This window comes from Gossypium hirsutum, chromosome D04 (assembly GCF_007990345.1).
Source record: "Gossypium hirsutum isolate 1008001.06 chromosome D04, Gossypium_hirsutum_v2.1, whole genome shotgun sequence".
NCBI lineage: Eukaryota > Viridiplantae > Streptophyta > Magnoliopsida > Malvales > Malvaceae > Gossypium > Gossypium hirsutum.
In genome coordinates, this window is record NC_053440.1 from 56,513,532 (window position 1) to 56,526,965 (window position 13,434).

Here is a 13,434-nt window from a genome sequence, read left to right on the forward strand (position 1 = left end):
GCTGTTACAAAGAATGCATCCAAAATTAATATAAAAGTTTGACGCGGACATTATCAAAAAAAATCTAGAAAAATTATAATTTATGTAATGACAAAAAGAAAATGTTTAATAAAAGAAGAAAGCAAGTAAAACTACTCTGGTGACAATGAAACTAGGAAAAGTTTTTTTTTATATTATCTATAATCAACGTAGATAAATGATAGTAGAGATAATTGTAAAGCAATAAGAAAGAAAAATAAGAATCTACAGATTTTATGTGAAAAACTCTTATTGAGAAAAATGACGAGCAGGGGAATGTTGAAACACACATTATACAAGAGAAGTTCGACTGGAGAGTTAAATAAGCCTGTTATAATTAATATCTACTGAGTCTAACTCCCTCCATATTGAGTTGTCCAAGAGACAACTCCAAGCTAACTCCTTGATGATGATGAGTAATAACATGTTCATCAGCGGTACTGCCACTGCCATAGGCCATTGGATTAATTTATGCTAAGAAGTCGATTTCTCTCCCCAGTTTAACCGCAGGGTAGGAAGAACCATCTTCAACTTGCACTTGGTACATGGTGAATCTATCACCAACATTTAAGTTGTTTAAAAAAAAAAAATTTCTCTCCATCCTCTAGCTGAGAAAACGGGTCTGGCTTTTTACTGAATTGAAGGTTTGAATTTAAAAATAAGTGCAAGGGTAGGTGTTCACGTGTCAGCACCCCATGCGACTATAATACGCGTATTTGTTTGTTAGGTTTCGCAGCTGTCTCTTGGACATAAGCTTAATTTTGTTTTTCTTTGGTTTGATAGAAAAAGTTAAATATGACTTTGATTGAACTGATAATTTATTTGTTGACTTTGATTGTCTGGTTTTAAAAATAATCATAAAATTTTATAGAAAATTATTTAAAATTTATTAAAATTAAATGGGAAATTATTTTCCTGAAATTATTAAAAATTATTTTAAAAAAATAACATTTAAAATGAACTTGGACAAATTAATTGTCTAAATTCAAATGAGCCCAGACACCTAGTTATCTAGGTTTATTCTAAAATTATTTTTAAATAATTATACAAAATATCTAAAAATTATTAAAAATTATAATAAATTAATATAAAAAGACCCATCAACTTATTAACCAAATTACTAAAAATTATAATTTGGTAAAAAAAATATATGTGTTGAAACCATTTTTGAAAAATAAAAATTTTAGGTTGTCGACTTTAAAAAAAACAAAACAAATGGGAGTCGCCACCAATCTTTTATTGTGGTGTGATTGGATCACCTAAAATGATTTTGGTCTACGAATTTTAGAAAAAACAAGACCGGGAGTCAATTACGTACGAGGAAGGATTAGCACCCTCGTAACGCCCAAAATCAGTACCTAATTAATTAATTAGTGTCTTAAGGTCGAAAATATAATCTTTAAAAACTTAAAACGTTACGTATTAAGACCCTTCTCAATTCAGAGAAGCAAAAATGCCACACCCAATGCGTTAGGGCACAACATTCTAATTTCCTCCAAAATGAATTAGGTCAGAATACTCGCATAATAAAAAAATTAAAAGAATATCCATTTATCCAAGATTTAAGAAATCGCGGCCCAATACGTTAGGGCACAATTCCTTTAAAATCCCAAACTCGGAATATTTCCTTTATTGTTTTTAGAAAAAATCTTCATTTTGAGATATTAATGCGTCACATCCAATACGTTAGGACACAATGTGTTGAATTCCCAATAATGAGCTCTTATTTTTTGATTAAAGAGAAATACTCAATTGTTAGATTTAACGGAAAAAATCGGAACCCAATGCGTTAGGGCTCAATTTCCTTGAAAATCCTAAATACGAACATTATCTCAATTTTAAAAAATTTTATATTTTTAAATTTGAGTAAAAAAATGATGTAACGTTATATTATATGTACAAATGTTATGATGATAAATACAACAATATAAATATATCAATGACATAAAAAAATAATATAAACAAATGAATGGACGAAATAAAAACAATAATCCATGACATGCAAAATATTAGATGTAAACACAATTATACGATGAATGAGGAAAAACAAACAAAATAAATAAAGATCAGAAGACATATAATATACACATGGAAGTTATGAAAATTAAAAATATAAATATAATTTACAAATAAAATTTTGGGATATAGAATTTATACATATATATATAATACATAATATACTTATGAAAATAAAGAAAAATATAATTATATGTACATATATAAAATAATAAAAAAGGGGTGTATTTTAAAAGGAAAAGTGAGTATTTAATCATTTTAAAAATCATAAATATATACATATAAAGATGAAAATATTCATTTAAAAATATATAGGAAAAATATTCGTTAAAAATAAATATATACACATACATATAAAAGGAATATATATAGATAAAAAACAATTAAATAATGAGTACATTAAAATATATATATACGTACATATATATGTATAAATGTGAGAAAAATATAAGTTAAAAAAATAAGTGCATAAAAATATACATGTATAGATTTTAAAAAAATAAAAATAATGATTACGTTATTAATTAATAAAATAAATGAAAAGAACAAAAAAGAAGAACTAAATTGAATTGCAAATAAAAAAACTGGGATAAATCCGTAAATAAATAAAAGTAAAAGGATTAATTTGAACGCGCGAATTACATAGAGGGGCTGGAAGGGAAATTTTCCCTTCTCCTCTAAAACGACGCTGTTCAACTTAGACCCAATTAAAATAAAAATAAATAAAAGGGTAAATTAAGGGGGAAAAACTTAATAATAAAAGGGTAAATAAAAGGCTTCGATTAAAAGGTGGGCAGAGGATGTTTGACAGATCTCCAATCTCTTCTGGACGTCGGTGCAGGTTTAACCTTTCTAAAAAAAAAAAAAATTCATTAATAATAAAATTATATTTTATTAAACCTAATAAAATTAAAGATAATACTATTATGGACTTTAACTTAAGTTTCCAATTCACATTAAAAATCTATAAGTTATTAGTGCTTGAATTTAACAATTATTTTTTACATTAAAATCTAAATTTTAGAGTTTTTATGGGTTAGTTTATAGAAATAACACATATATATTTTAAGGATATTTTTATAAGAAAAACCCTAAACATAGGAAGAATTATCAAGTTAAAGACTTAATTTGAATAAAAAATTAAACCCAATAGAAAATAATTATCTAGTTTAAATTGAAGAAAAAATAAAACCCAATAAATTTTTATTTTTCAATAATTGAACTCAAAATAATAATAATAAATCAATCTACGAGGGTTGAAAATGACATAACATTCATAAAGTGGTAGTTTACAGATGCATAAGCCATACACATGATCGTGTCAACGACTCACCCAAATACGCGTGTCTACTTGACCATATATGGTATTAATACTTCTGAGAAGACCACATGCAAGAATATCAGGCGAATTGAGTTTTAAAGTAAAACATAATTTAATAAAAAATATTAACAAATTTAACCTTCGAAATTTACATATTTTATCAATTTAATTTTAATATAATAAATTTATTAACAATATTTATACGAATTGGTTGAATTTTTTAAATTTTTAGAATTAAGAGTAAAATGATAAAATATATAAACATTGAATGCTAAATTCGTATAAATTGTTATTGATCTCATCTGATTTCATTTCATTTCTAGTCTACTTTAAAAAACATTTATCATATATCATTTTAATCTAATGTCTTTAATAGTCATTTTCCATTTTCACCTTACTAACTTACTGTTACAGCTGCTTTTGAATCCAAACACATACTCTACCATTATTTCTAATCCCACTGTTATAATAGCTAATCTCACGATCACCACTATTTTTAACCTCACTTGAGCTAAGTGCACCGCCTATCCAAACTAAACCTTAGTAAAAGAGTACCTTTGATTATATCTGTTCTTTCTTAAACAGAAATGCTTAAATTTATCCATAGTCCCTCCCAACCTATAAATAGAAGGATAATGAGTTTTAGCGCACTCGAACTTACGTCCTTTTGCATTGACAATAATGCCACTGCCACTTAAGTTAAGACTCAATCGACAAAGTTAAATTAAAAAAAGAGTACTTTCAAAATCTCCATTTTAGATATAATGCTAAAAATTTTAAAAACTAAATTAATTTATATGATATTTGAATAATTATATATTAAATATATTAAATAATTAATATAAATTATTTATAAAATTAACAATACATTAAATATTTTAAAATTTTAAAAATAATGATAAATGATATTTGAATAATTTAATATAATAATATTTGTAATTGATATTTAAATAATTTGATATAAATATAATTAATATAAAATTTTAAAAAATTTTAAATAATTAATATAAATAAAAATATGGTACTGTACATACTTTTGACAAGGAGAAAACAGAACATGTGATGTCAGCCGAATTTACACATAAAAACACTCGACGGTTTGCCTGCCTATGGTCCTCCCCGCTATTAAGGCTTCCTTGGATTCCAATTTTGCCATGGTGTGAGATGAAATATTAGGGAATAATGCTTTTTCATTGCACTGGTTTTTTTTGTTTGGATGCCATATAATGAGGTGCGTTTCAGTATTCTAATCTCAGGGGAAGCTCTTATTTTCCACTGAAGAATAATGGTTCGGTGAAATAAAAGTTGATCGTTATAGTTGCGTTTAAATTTAAACACACACTCTACCGCGCTGCCTATCCAAACTAAGTGTAAGCATAAGAATATCTTTGATCATAAAAATATACATGTATAGATTTTAAAAAAATAAAAATAATGATTCGGTTATTAATTAATAAAATAAATGAAAAGAACAAAAAAGAAGAACTAAATTGAATTGCAAATAAAAAAACTGGGATAAATCCGTAAATAAATAAAAGTAAAAGGATTAATTTGAACGCGCGAATTACATAGAGGGGCTGGAAGGGAAATTTTCCCTTCTCCTCTAAAACGACGTTGTTCAACTTAGACCCAATTGAAATAAAAATAAATAAAAGGGTAAATTAAGGGGGAAAAAACTTAATTATAAAAACATTAAAAGGATGAGGGGCTGAAAATGCAATTTGCCCATCCAAATAAAACGCGCGGATCCCACCCCCTTTCAAACGGCGCCGTTTTGATTGGCCTATTTAAGCCAAATTTCAATAAAAAAATTTCATTTCTTCATTCTTCAAAAAAAAAAAAACTTAAAAGAATTCTCTCCAATTCTCTCATTTTATTGATTCTCTCCTCTCCTCTACAATGAAGGGAGAGGTCTCTATTTATAGCTGAGCCTCCCCAAATCTAACGGTACAGATCAATTACATCAACGGCTAAGATTAAAGGGTATCTAAAAATTAAATCTCTAAGATTATAAAATCATATCTTCTAAGATTGTATATATCATATCTAAGATTACATATAATATCTAAGATTATATATCCTCGAAAATTATGTTTCCAAATAATATTAGAACCAACTTGCTTTAAATAATTAACTTTACTTTCCCATCCAGCATATTACAAATGAACTTGAAAATGAAGGTATCGTGATAATTTACAAATCCATGCATGTGAATATATAATAAGTGACAAAAAGAGAACAGGCGATATAATATTGTCGGGCCAATAATGGTCCACTGAAGAAGAATGCGTCCGCGAAATAAAAGTTATCGCTCTAGTAGGTTTAAATTTAAACATACATTCTACCGTGTCACCCATCCAAATTAAGTTTTGAAATTTTTTATATTTTTTTAAATTTTCAGAATCCAACCAAATCGAAAAAAATGTATAATCGATGAGGATTAAATATATTAATTTTTAAAAAATAGAATTAAATTAATAAATTATATAAATTAATTACAATCATTTTCCAGTCGGTGATCAAATCATGGGGAACTCTACTCGTCACACCCCCGTTATAATTGTCTTCTTAACTTACCATTCCTAACCAATTGAATACAGTGAGTGTGAGTCATACTAAACACCTAACCTTTTGTTCAATTGTTTCAACCAACCAACCTCATATAATTCTTACATCATCGATTATTTCACATACCACAAGGTAATACATACATTCGATTATATCATGATATTTCACTAATTTTAAAAGAATAATTTTTAAAACTTATATTTTATTAAATATTTTAATGCAGTCTGTTTAATAAATACTTAACCAAATTATAAAAAAAGATTGCGTTTATAATTTATTTCTTAACTTGAAAATAAACTAATTTTTTTATCATAAGTATATGCGAGTGCAAACTACAGATTTAAAACATAAATGTGTGGTTAAAAATAACATATACTAATTGATGAAACGTAAGGTTTGAAATTAATGATAACAATATATATACAATATGTACGGAATTAAAATAATAAAAAAAGTTGAACTTGTGAGTAAAAGAAAATTGAAATAGGTAAATATATCATGTCGAAACCGTTTTTTTGAAAACAAAAATTTAGTTGTCGACTTTAAGAATAAAACTGGAGTCGCCACCGATCCTTTATTAGGGTGTGATCGGCTCACCTTAAAAATTATTTTGGCCTACGAATTTTGAGAAAATGAGTTCGGGAGTCAGTTACGCACGAGGAAGGGTTAGCACCCTCGTAATGCTCAAAATCGGTACCAAATTGATTAGTTGATGTCTTAGTGTCGAAGGTTTAAAAAAGATTTTAAAATCAACTCAAACGATGGAATTTGAAAATGGATAATCAATTGCTCAAGTCATGTAAAGAAATCGAGTCCCAATACGTTAGGGTACAATTCTTCATAATCCCCGAACTTTGAATATCACTTTTATTTTATGTGAAAATCTTCATTTTGAGAAAGTAACATGCCACACCCAATGCGTTAGGACACAACAAGTTAAGTTCCCAAAAATGATTTTTATACTCATGCATTTTGAATAAAGAATATTCTTGGTTATTTAAGATTAACAAAGAAAATCGGAACCCAATACGTTAAGGCTCAATTTCCTCGAAAATTCCAAACTTCGAATATTATTTTTATTCAAAATAAACCCTGAATCAAGAAAAAATGATTTTGATATATCGAAAAAACCAAGATTTATTTTCCAAAGGGTATGTTAAAAATTAATGCACAATATGAAACAAATATTTTAATTTAAAATATATATGTACACGTATTTACAAAATATGTAAACACAAGCACAATATACAAGTAAATTTGAAAATATGTGTATGCATATATTTAACACACATATACAAGTATACGTATGTAAAAAAACATGTACAACAGAACTTATAATAATCTCCAAAAATATGTATGTAGATTTCAAAGAAAATACATATATGTACAAAAATAAGGAAAATACATATGTATTGCAAAATATAAGTGTACATACATATATACTTATTTATAAGAACTACGAAAACAAAGAAGGAAATATATATATATATATAAACTATGCGTGTATTAAAATATGTATATATATATGTACACAAAATTATGAAAATAAGATAAAAAATAAAAGTATGTATATATGTATATATTTACAAAATAAAAAATGTATAAATATATATATGAAATATAAAGTATATGGAAGTTTAAAAATAAAAACTATATATATAAAAAGAAATTAAAAAACGTATGAATAAAATATATGCATGTATTTATAAAAGCTTAAACTGTATATATATTAAATATATATAAAATATATATTATATATATATATATAAAATATGCGTATGTATATGTATAGAAAATATAATAATAATGATAGTAAATAATATAACAATAATAATACAATGCCAAAGAACTACAAAAAATCGATTAAGGATCTAATTGAAAAGTAAACAGAGTTTAAGGGTCGCATTTAAAGATAGAAAACACAAGGAAGGACCAAATCAAAACGCACGCAACAGGAGGGGGATCCAAAAGGAAATTAACCCAAACTCCGCAAGCACTGCGTTTTTAAAGGACTAAAATATAACAAAAATAAAGCATGCGGCCCAAATTTAAATGAAACAAAGAAATTGATTTAGACACGTTTTTAAAAATCGAGGGACCAAACGCACAAATAGACCACTAAAAGAAAAAGAAGCGGATCCTGAGAAAACGGGTCGGGTCGTCGAGTTTCTGCCTATACGACGTCGTTTTGAGGCCATTGAAGCAAGCCCTAAACGACGTCGTTTCATAACCCTTATAAATGTCAAATTTTCCTTAAAAAAATTCATTTTCCTCTTTGATTCAAAAAAAATAACAGAGAAGCTCTGCTAGGGTTCCTCTTTTATGCCGCCGCCGCCAATCGAGGCATACCACGGCCTCCGTCGACACCCCGGTCTCCGATCGCGAGGGAGAGGGGCGCCAACTCAGCGATTCCTACGAAAAAAGGTATGTTCGTCCCTTTTCTTTATATTTTAAACAAAAATAAATAAAAATAAAAAGAAACTATATAGAAAAAATAAGATATATGTATATATGAAAAAAAATAAAAGAATGATAATCCCCCACCCAGTTTTACACTGAAAATATTGGCCTTTTATAGCCGAAAATAATAACGAAAAATATAAAAAAAATACAAATCCCCTATTTTTCGTTATTTTGCTGTTGTCGTTGGTTGTTTGTTGCTGCAGGTACGGCCAGTCAACGTCGAGGCAAACGTGCGCGACGTGCGCGGGGCTACTGTTGGGATGTGCGGCGGCTGCGGGCAAATGCTGTTAGGGTTTCTGAAATTTTAATGTTTGGGCTAGGTTAATTTAGGTTTTGGGCTGTTAATTGGGCCTGTTTATTGGTTTGGGCCCAGGCATATTTGGGCTTGTACATATCATATTAAAAATATTAATTGCATTATAATTTTTTTATCATGTTATTGTCATTTTTCTATAACACGTCAAAAAGAGATCAAGTCAGTAAAAAGAAAACTCCATATTAAAATTATATTTTAAAAAAATTAAATATAAAGTTGACTTATGAAATGAACGCAATCGATGAAATTATCTCTATACACATATTTGGTAAGAACAAACATTATATATACATTTTTTAAGTTTACAGAAGAAAAAATAAATTTGAACCTTTGTCTTTGTCTAAAAATAGTAACTTCATGTGTTGTAAAAAAGAATTGCACGTGTGCATAAAAATTATATTCGCGATGTAAAAAAAAGTGCACGTGCTTATGAAAAATTAAACAAATAGCGCCGTCTGTGGGAATCGAACGCACGACCACGTGGTTAAAAGCCACGCGCTCTACCGGCTGAGCTAAGACGGCTGCTGCAGTGGTCTCCTTAAATTTGATAATAATTTCAAAACAATTGTTGAATAGTTCTCATACCGTAATTACAGACTTGCAGTCTCGTCTCCGGTAGATATGTCACATATTTGTTTAAATTTTTTTTGAAAATTGGTAAGTGAGAATAAAGGTTAATCATTCATCGCTGTCACTGCCATTCTAATTAATGCAAAACATGTTATTGATATTTCCCTTTCAATGTAAAATACACACAACATTGACTTTGATGACTACATACAAAATGATGAAGAAGAAGAATGAAAAAAAAGGGGTGAGTTTCACTTTTCAAGTTAACCTCACTCTTGATCTTCAAGTTCCTGTTTTGAACCACTGATCTGTCTCCAAAAGAAGCCTAAGCTGCTACCCATTATATTCATAATCACTGCCGACATGGCAGGCGGTAACGCTACAACTGGAGAAGTGAAATGAGTTGTTGCCAACACCACTCCTAATGAAGAATTTTGCATGCCAACCTGAGTGGGAGATTTCATCAAACACATGTCATGCAATATACGAAAAGTTCATAACGGATTTGGTATAAAGCTCGGAGATGCATACCTCGATTGATATTGCTCGCCGCTCTGCTTCTCGGAATCTACAAATGGTTGCTGATATGTACCTGCAAATGGTGAAGTCGAGTCGTTCCTTAGTTTCGTTGGAAGTTTGTACCGAGTGTAATAAAAACGAGGAGCAAGTTAGTGATTCTCACCCTACAAAGAAACCAGTAAAATGTAGCAACATCACGGAAAGTATTACGGCACCGACGCCTCCAGATAATAATGATTGGAGGCGTGAGACTAAAGAGGCATCGGAAACCAATGATGCATTACCTATTGAGGAATTAAAACGGACGACATTTCCCGAGAAAACACTGGCAAGGAATCCCAGAAACCGAAAGTTAGAGGGAATCAATGGAAGGTAAAAACTAAAACCAGTGAGTATCCAATAGATAAATTTCGATGACCGAATAACCTGCATGCAAGTAGCGATGAAAGTAAAACGGCAAATAAAGGAGCAAATGGTGTAATCATTTTCACCACCAAAGGAAATGTGCTTTGTAGGTAAGAACCGATCAAAACCGGAGCCACTACCACCTGGAACAAAACATAATCAAATGATAAAACATATGGCAATGGCATACATCTTGACATGTTGAAGATCGCATGAGGCAGAGCCACATCGACATAGACAAAACATGATCGAATGATAAACATATGGCAATGGCATACGTCTCCAAGTCGAAGATCGCATGAGGCAAAGCATAGAATTGGCGAAACCTGCAGGGTGCTGATGGAAAGTCCAATAGCATCAATAGAAACATATGTTCCTGCTAGAACCATAGTCAAAAGAGGTGTAAGGATCACTGCACCAAGAGTAGTGCAAACCGTCATCACCGTCGATAACGAAACGTCTCCTCGTGCAATAAAGGTCACCTGCAACATTTTTTCAGCAAATAAAAATAAGGGTAACTTTGAATAAACGAATCAAATGGGTAAAAATACCATTGAAGCCCGAATACTCGAAGTTAGATTGTATTTTACCCATCATAAAATGGGAAAAATAATCCTCGAAGAGCAAATTGGTCCTTAATCCTTATGTTAAAATTTCATCCATTTGTAACTGAGATTACTTTGCAATTTTTTGAGTAGAGAGACAAAATACAATCTGACTTAGGGTCTCCATGGTACTTTTACCGAATCAATGTCTATACCAACAAGAAAAAGCATCCTCAAAATGCAAAGTTTATGCAGAAAAAAGGACTTGAAATGCGAAAGGAAACCCTTACCACAGTGGATGCAGCACCACCAGGACAACAACCTAGCAAAATCAAACCAACAGAAAGAGATGGTGAAAGCCCCAAAGTTTTGCTAATAATCATAGCAAAAGTTGGCATAATTGTGTACTGAGCAACACATCCAAATAGAATCTGATCAAAGTAGGTGAAAAAAGAACTGTTCATAGGCAAAAACTCAAGCAAAATCACTTTATAGGCAAGCCCAAATTCAAGCAAAATCAACTCAAATTGAAATTTGAAGAGTAACCCATTTTTGAAAAATTCAAATTACAAGTGGGAAAAAAAAAACTCACAGAAAGAGGTCTTTGGGTGAACAAATTGAGCAAGTCCTTGAGTTCTAAAGTGAGACCCATAGCCAACATAATCAACCCAAGCGAGAAGCTATATGAAGAAGGTCCTCTCTCCACGAACCAAGCAAAAGCAGATGGTTTAAAACAAGCCACAACGCCACCAACAGTCACATACAAAGGGTACAAGCTAGCAGCAGTGGATAACATGTTCTCCCATCTGGGTTTTGCTTGAGTGACCGATAAGTGTTCAGAATTATGACTGAGAGAACTGACTATGGGACGGTAACTGGGTTTTGATGGTGAAGAAACTATGGGTTTTAATGTGTGGGGTTTGAAGGTGAATCTGAGATGGGTTCGTTGTGGTGGTGAAAGGAAGAGTCTGTGAGTTAAAGTGAAGGACATGGTGAAGAAGCTGTGTCAAATTTCTTTGCTTTCACCTTTAATGGAAGCTGAAACTATCAAAGAGAAAGGGAAATCTTGTAGAAGAGATACAGAGACAGGGAAGCCATGGAAGTGACACGCTAAAGACATAAAATCCAAGTGGCAGATCTAGGCCAATTATTGTCTCGCGTGCCATGTCCAGATTTTCAGAGATTCTGCTCATTCATTTTCCCTCATTTAAAATTTGTCGAATTCTATTTTTGATCCCTGTACTATATTTAATTTGAGGATTTAGTTCGTCAAATGTTTTAATTTGAGATAATTTGGTCCTTGTATTATTAATATTATGCTTTAATAAAAAACACTGATATTATAACCAAATTTTGTTAGTGAATGAATCACGAGGTTGCGTTGAATTTTTGTTAAAATGACCATTTGCTGAAAATAACTATTTTAATAATCATATATTTTTAGTAGAAATTTTGTGGTTTTCAATTTTTGTAAAAGGTTAATGTGCAAATATGTGTATCGTCGAGATAAACAAGTCCCCAGTGTCGTGACTTAAATTGATAAAAAGTGACATCTCGACCTTAAGCTTTTGAAGTTGTGACGACACTCATTGTTTGATAAAGTTGTGATGTGATACCCATGGTGCCGTGATGAGGGAAGTCAGTGAGTTATGTCGCAACTTAGAACCTCTAAAGTCGTGATGTAAACCCAATAATTTAAAAATCTTACAATTTGATCTTAATTCGACCTTAGGTTAGTGGAATACTTAACATCATGCAAGAATGGTTAAATTTTGTTGTAATTGGTTGTGGTTGCTCCGACAACGAATATGACATCTTGTAACTTGAACTCATCAATCGAGTTAAGTATAAAGTGTTATGGTTAAGTAATGCGAAACTAAAACAAAAGGATTAAAATTGTAAGTTAAATATAGTACAACTATAAAGATAAATCATAACTTAAACTTTGTTTTAAAGAAATGAAGAAAATTAATGGAATGTATGAGTTGAGTTCATTTTAGATCGGTCAACCAATACCAAATCAAATTAGATTTTAGTTTTGGATCATTTCGAGTTTAAGATTGTTTTCAAATTCAATTCATTTTAAGCTCGAATTTTTTAGAAGTATAAATCGTCCTTAATTTTTTTTATGATAAAATCAAATAAAGATTTTCAAGCTATCCACCCTTTATTAACACATTTAATACTTTTTATTACTTTTTTTTTCTTCCTTAATGGCACCCTAAACTAAATGATACCAAATTAATCCACATTAATAAAAATCAAATACTACTATATATATTAATTAATTACAATTTACTTGAAACTACAAGAAAGTAAGTATCAAGTTGCATATATTTATTGCCAAAACACACACAAACTTTATATATATACTATTCATAACCAATGCCCACCACCTCAAAAAGATAAAAAGGGCTAGACAACCCAACAACCTAGTTGCGGGAAGGACGACCGGCCTTACAACTATTGGGTGCATGAGGCTCGACAAGTGTGGGGGCATCGGTGCTGCCACTCGCCGACTTCTTCTGTTGAACTTGCTGGTGTCCTTCAGTACCATAGCCCTTTTGCTTATAGTCTTCCATATCTTTGTAGTTAACATAAGGGCTGGTGTTTACAGGTAACCCTTGTAACATTTCATTGTTTTGGCATTGTTGTTGGTGTGGGAAAGCTTGTTGTTCATTGGATTTGGACAT

The 13,434-nt window shown here is 30.3% G+C and overlaps 1 protein-coding gene, 1 long non-coding RNA gene and 1 other non-coding gene across 5 annotated transcripts; 1 reads left to right on the plus strand and 2 right to left on the minus strand.

Moving 5' to 3' along the window:
• Positions 1 to 7,705: 7,705 nt before the first annotated feature.
• Positions 7,706 to 8,817, plus strand: LOC107898333 (uncharacterized). Its single transcript, XR_001684368.2, has 2 exons — positions 7,706 to 8,347; positions 8,590 to 8,817. It is a non-coding gene; the product is annotated as an uncharacterized lncRNA (long non-coding RNA).
• A 334-nt stretch (positions 8,818 to 9,151) lies between these two features.
• On the minus strand, positions 9,152 to 9,224 carry TRNAK-UUU (transfer RNA lysine (anticodon UUU)). Its single transcript has one exon. It is a non-coding gene; the product is annotated as a tRNA-Lys (tRNA).
• A 184-nt stretch (positions 9,225 to 9,408) lies between these two features.
• LOC107898685 (probable sodium/metabolite cotransporter BASS1, chloroplastic) lies at positions 9,409 to 11,914 on the minus strand. 3 transcript variants are annotated; one of them, XM_016824203.2, is made up of 7 exons: positions 11,334 to 11,914; positions 11,032 to 11,172; positions 10,475 to 10,678; positions 10,218 to 10,339; positions 9,955 to 10,116; positions 9,804 to 9,864; positions 9,409 to 9,718 (listed from the first exon to the last, which is right to left on the minus strand). In XM_016824203.2, exons 1-7 carry the CDS (start codon positions 11,730 to 11,732, stop codon positions 9,542 to 9,544), a joined length of 1,266 nt encoding a protein of 421 aa, XP_016679692.2. In that variant the 5' UTR covers positions 11,733 to 11,914; the 3' UTR covers positions 9,409 to 9,541. The 3 variants fall into 3 exon arrangements, with proteins under 3 accessions (XP_016679692.2, XP_016679694.2, XP_040946956.1); XM_016824205.2 differs by having other exon boundaries at positions 10,523 to 10,678; positions 11,334 to 11,906; XM_041091022.1 differs by having other exon boundaries at positions 9,804 to 9,865; positions 10,076 to 10,116; positions 11,334 to 11,906.
• Between the last annotated feature and the right edge of the window lie 1,520 nt (positions 11,915 to 13,434).

Excerpts from the sequence above, each read along its gene's own strand:
- LOC107898685 (XM_016824203.2), bottom strand. The coding sequence starts at position 11,732 with ATGTCCTTCACTTTAACTCACAGACTCTTCCTTTCACCACCACAACGA. Across the intron at positions 11,173-11,333 it reads TCACCCAAAGACCTCTTTCT|ATTCTATTTGGATGTGTTGC; the intron begins GTGAGTTTTTTT and ends TACTTTGATCAG. Across the intron at positions 9,865-9,954 it reads TTTACTGGTTTCTTTGTAGG|GTACATATCAGCAACCATTT; the intron begins GTGAGAATCACT and ends CACCATTTGCAG.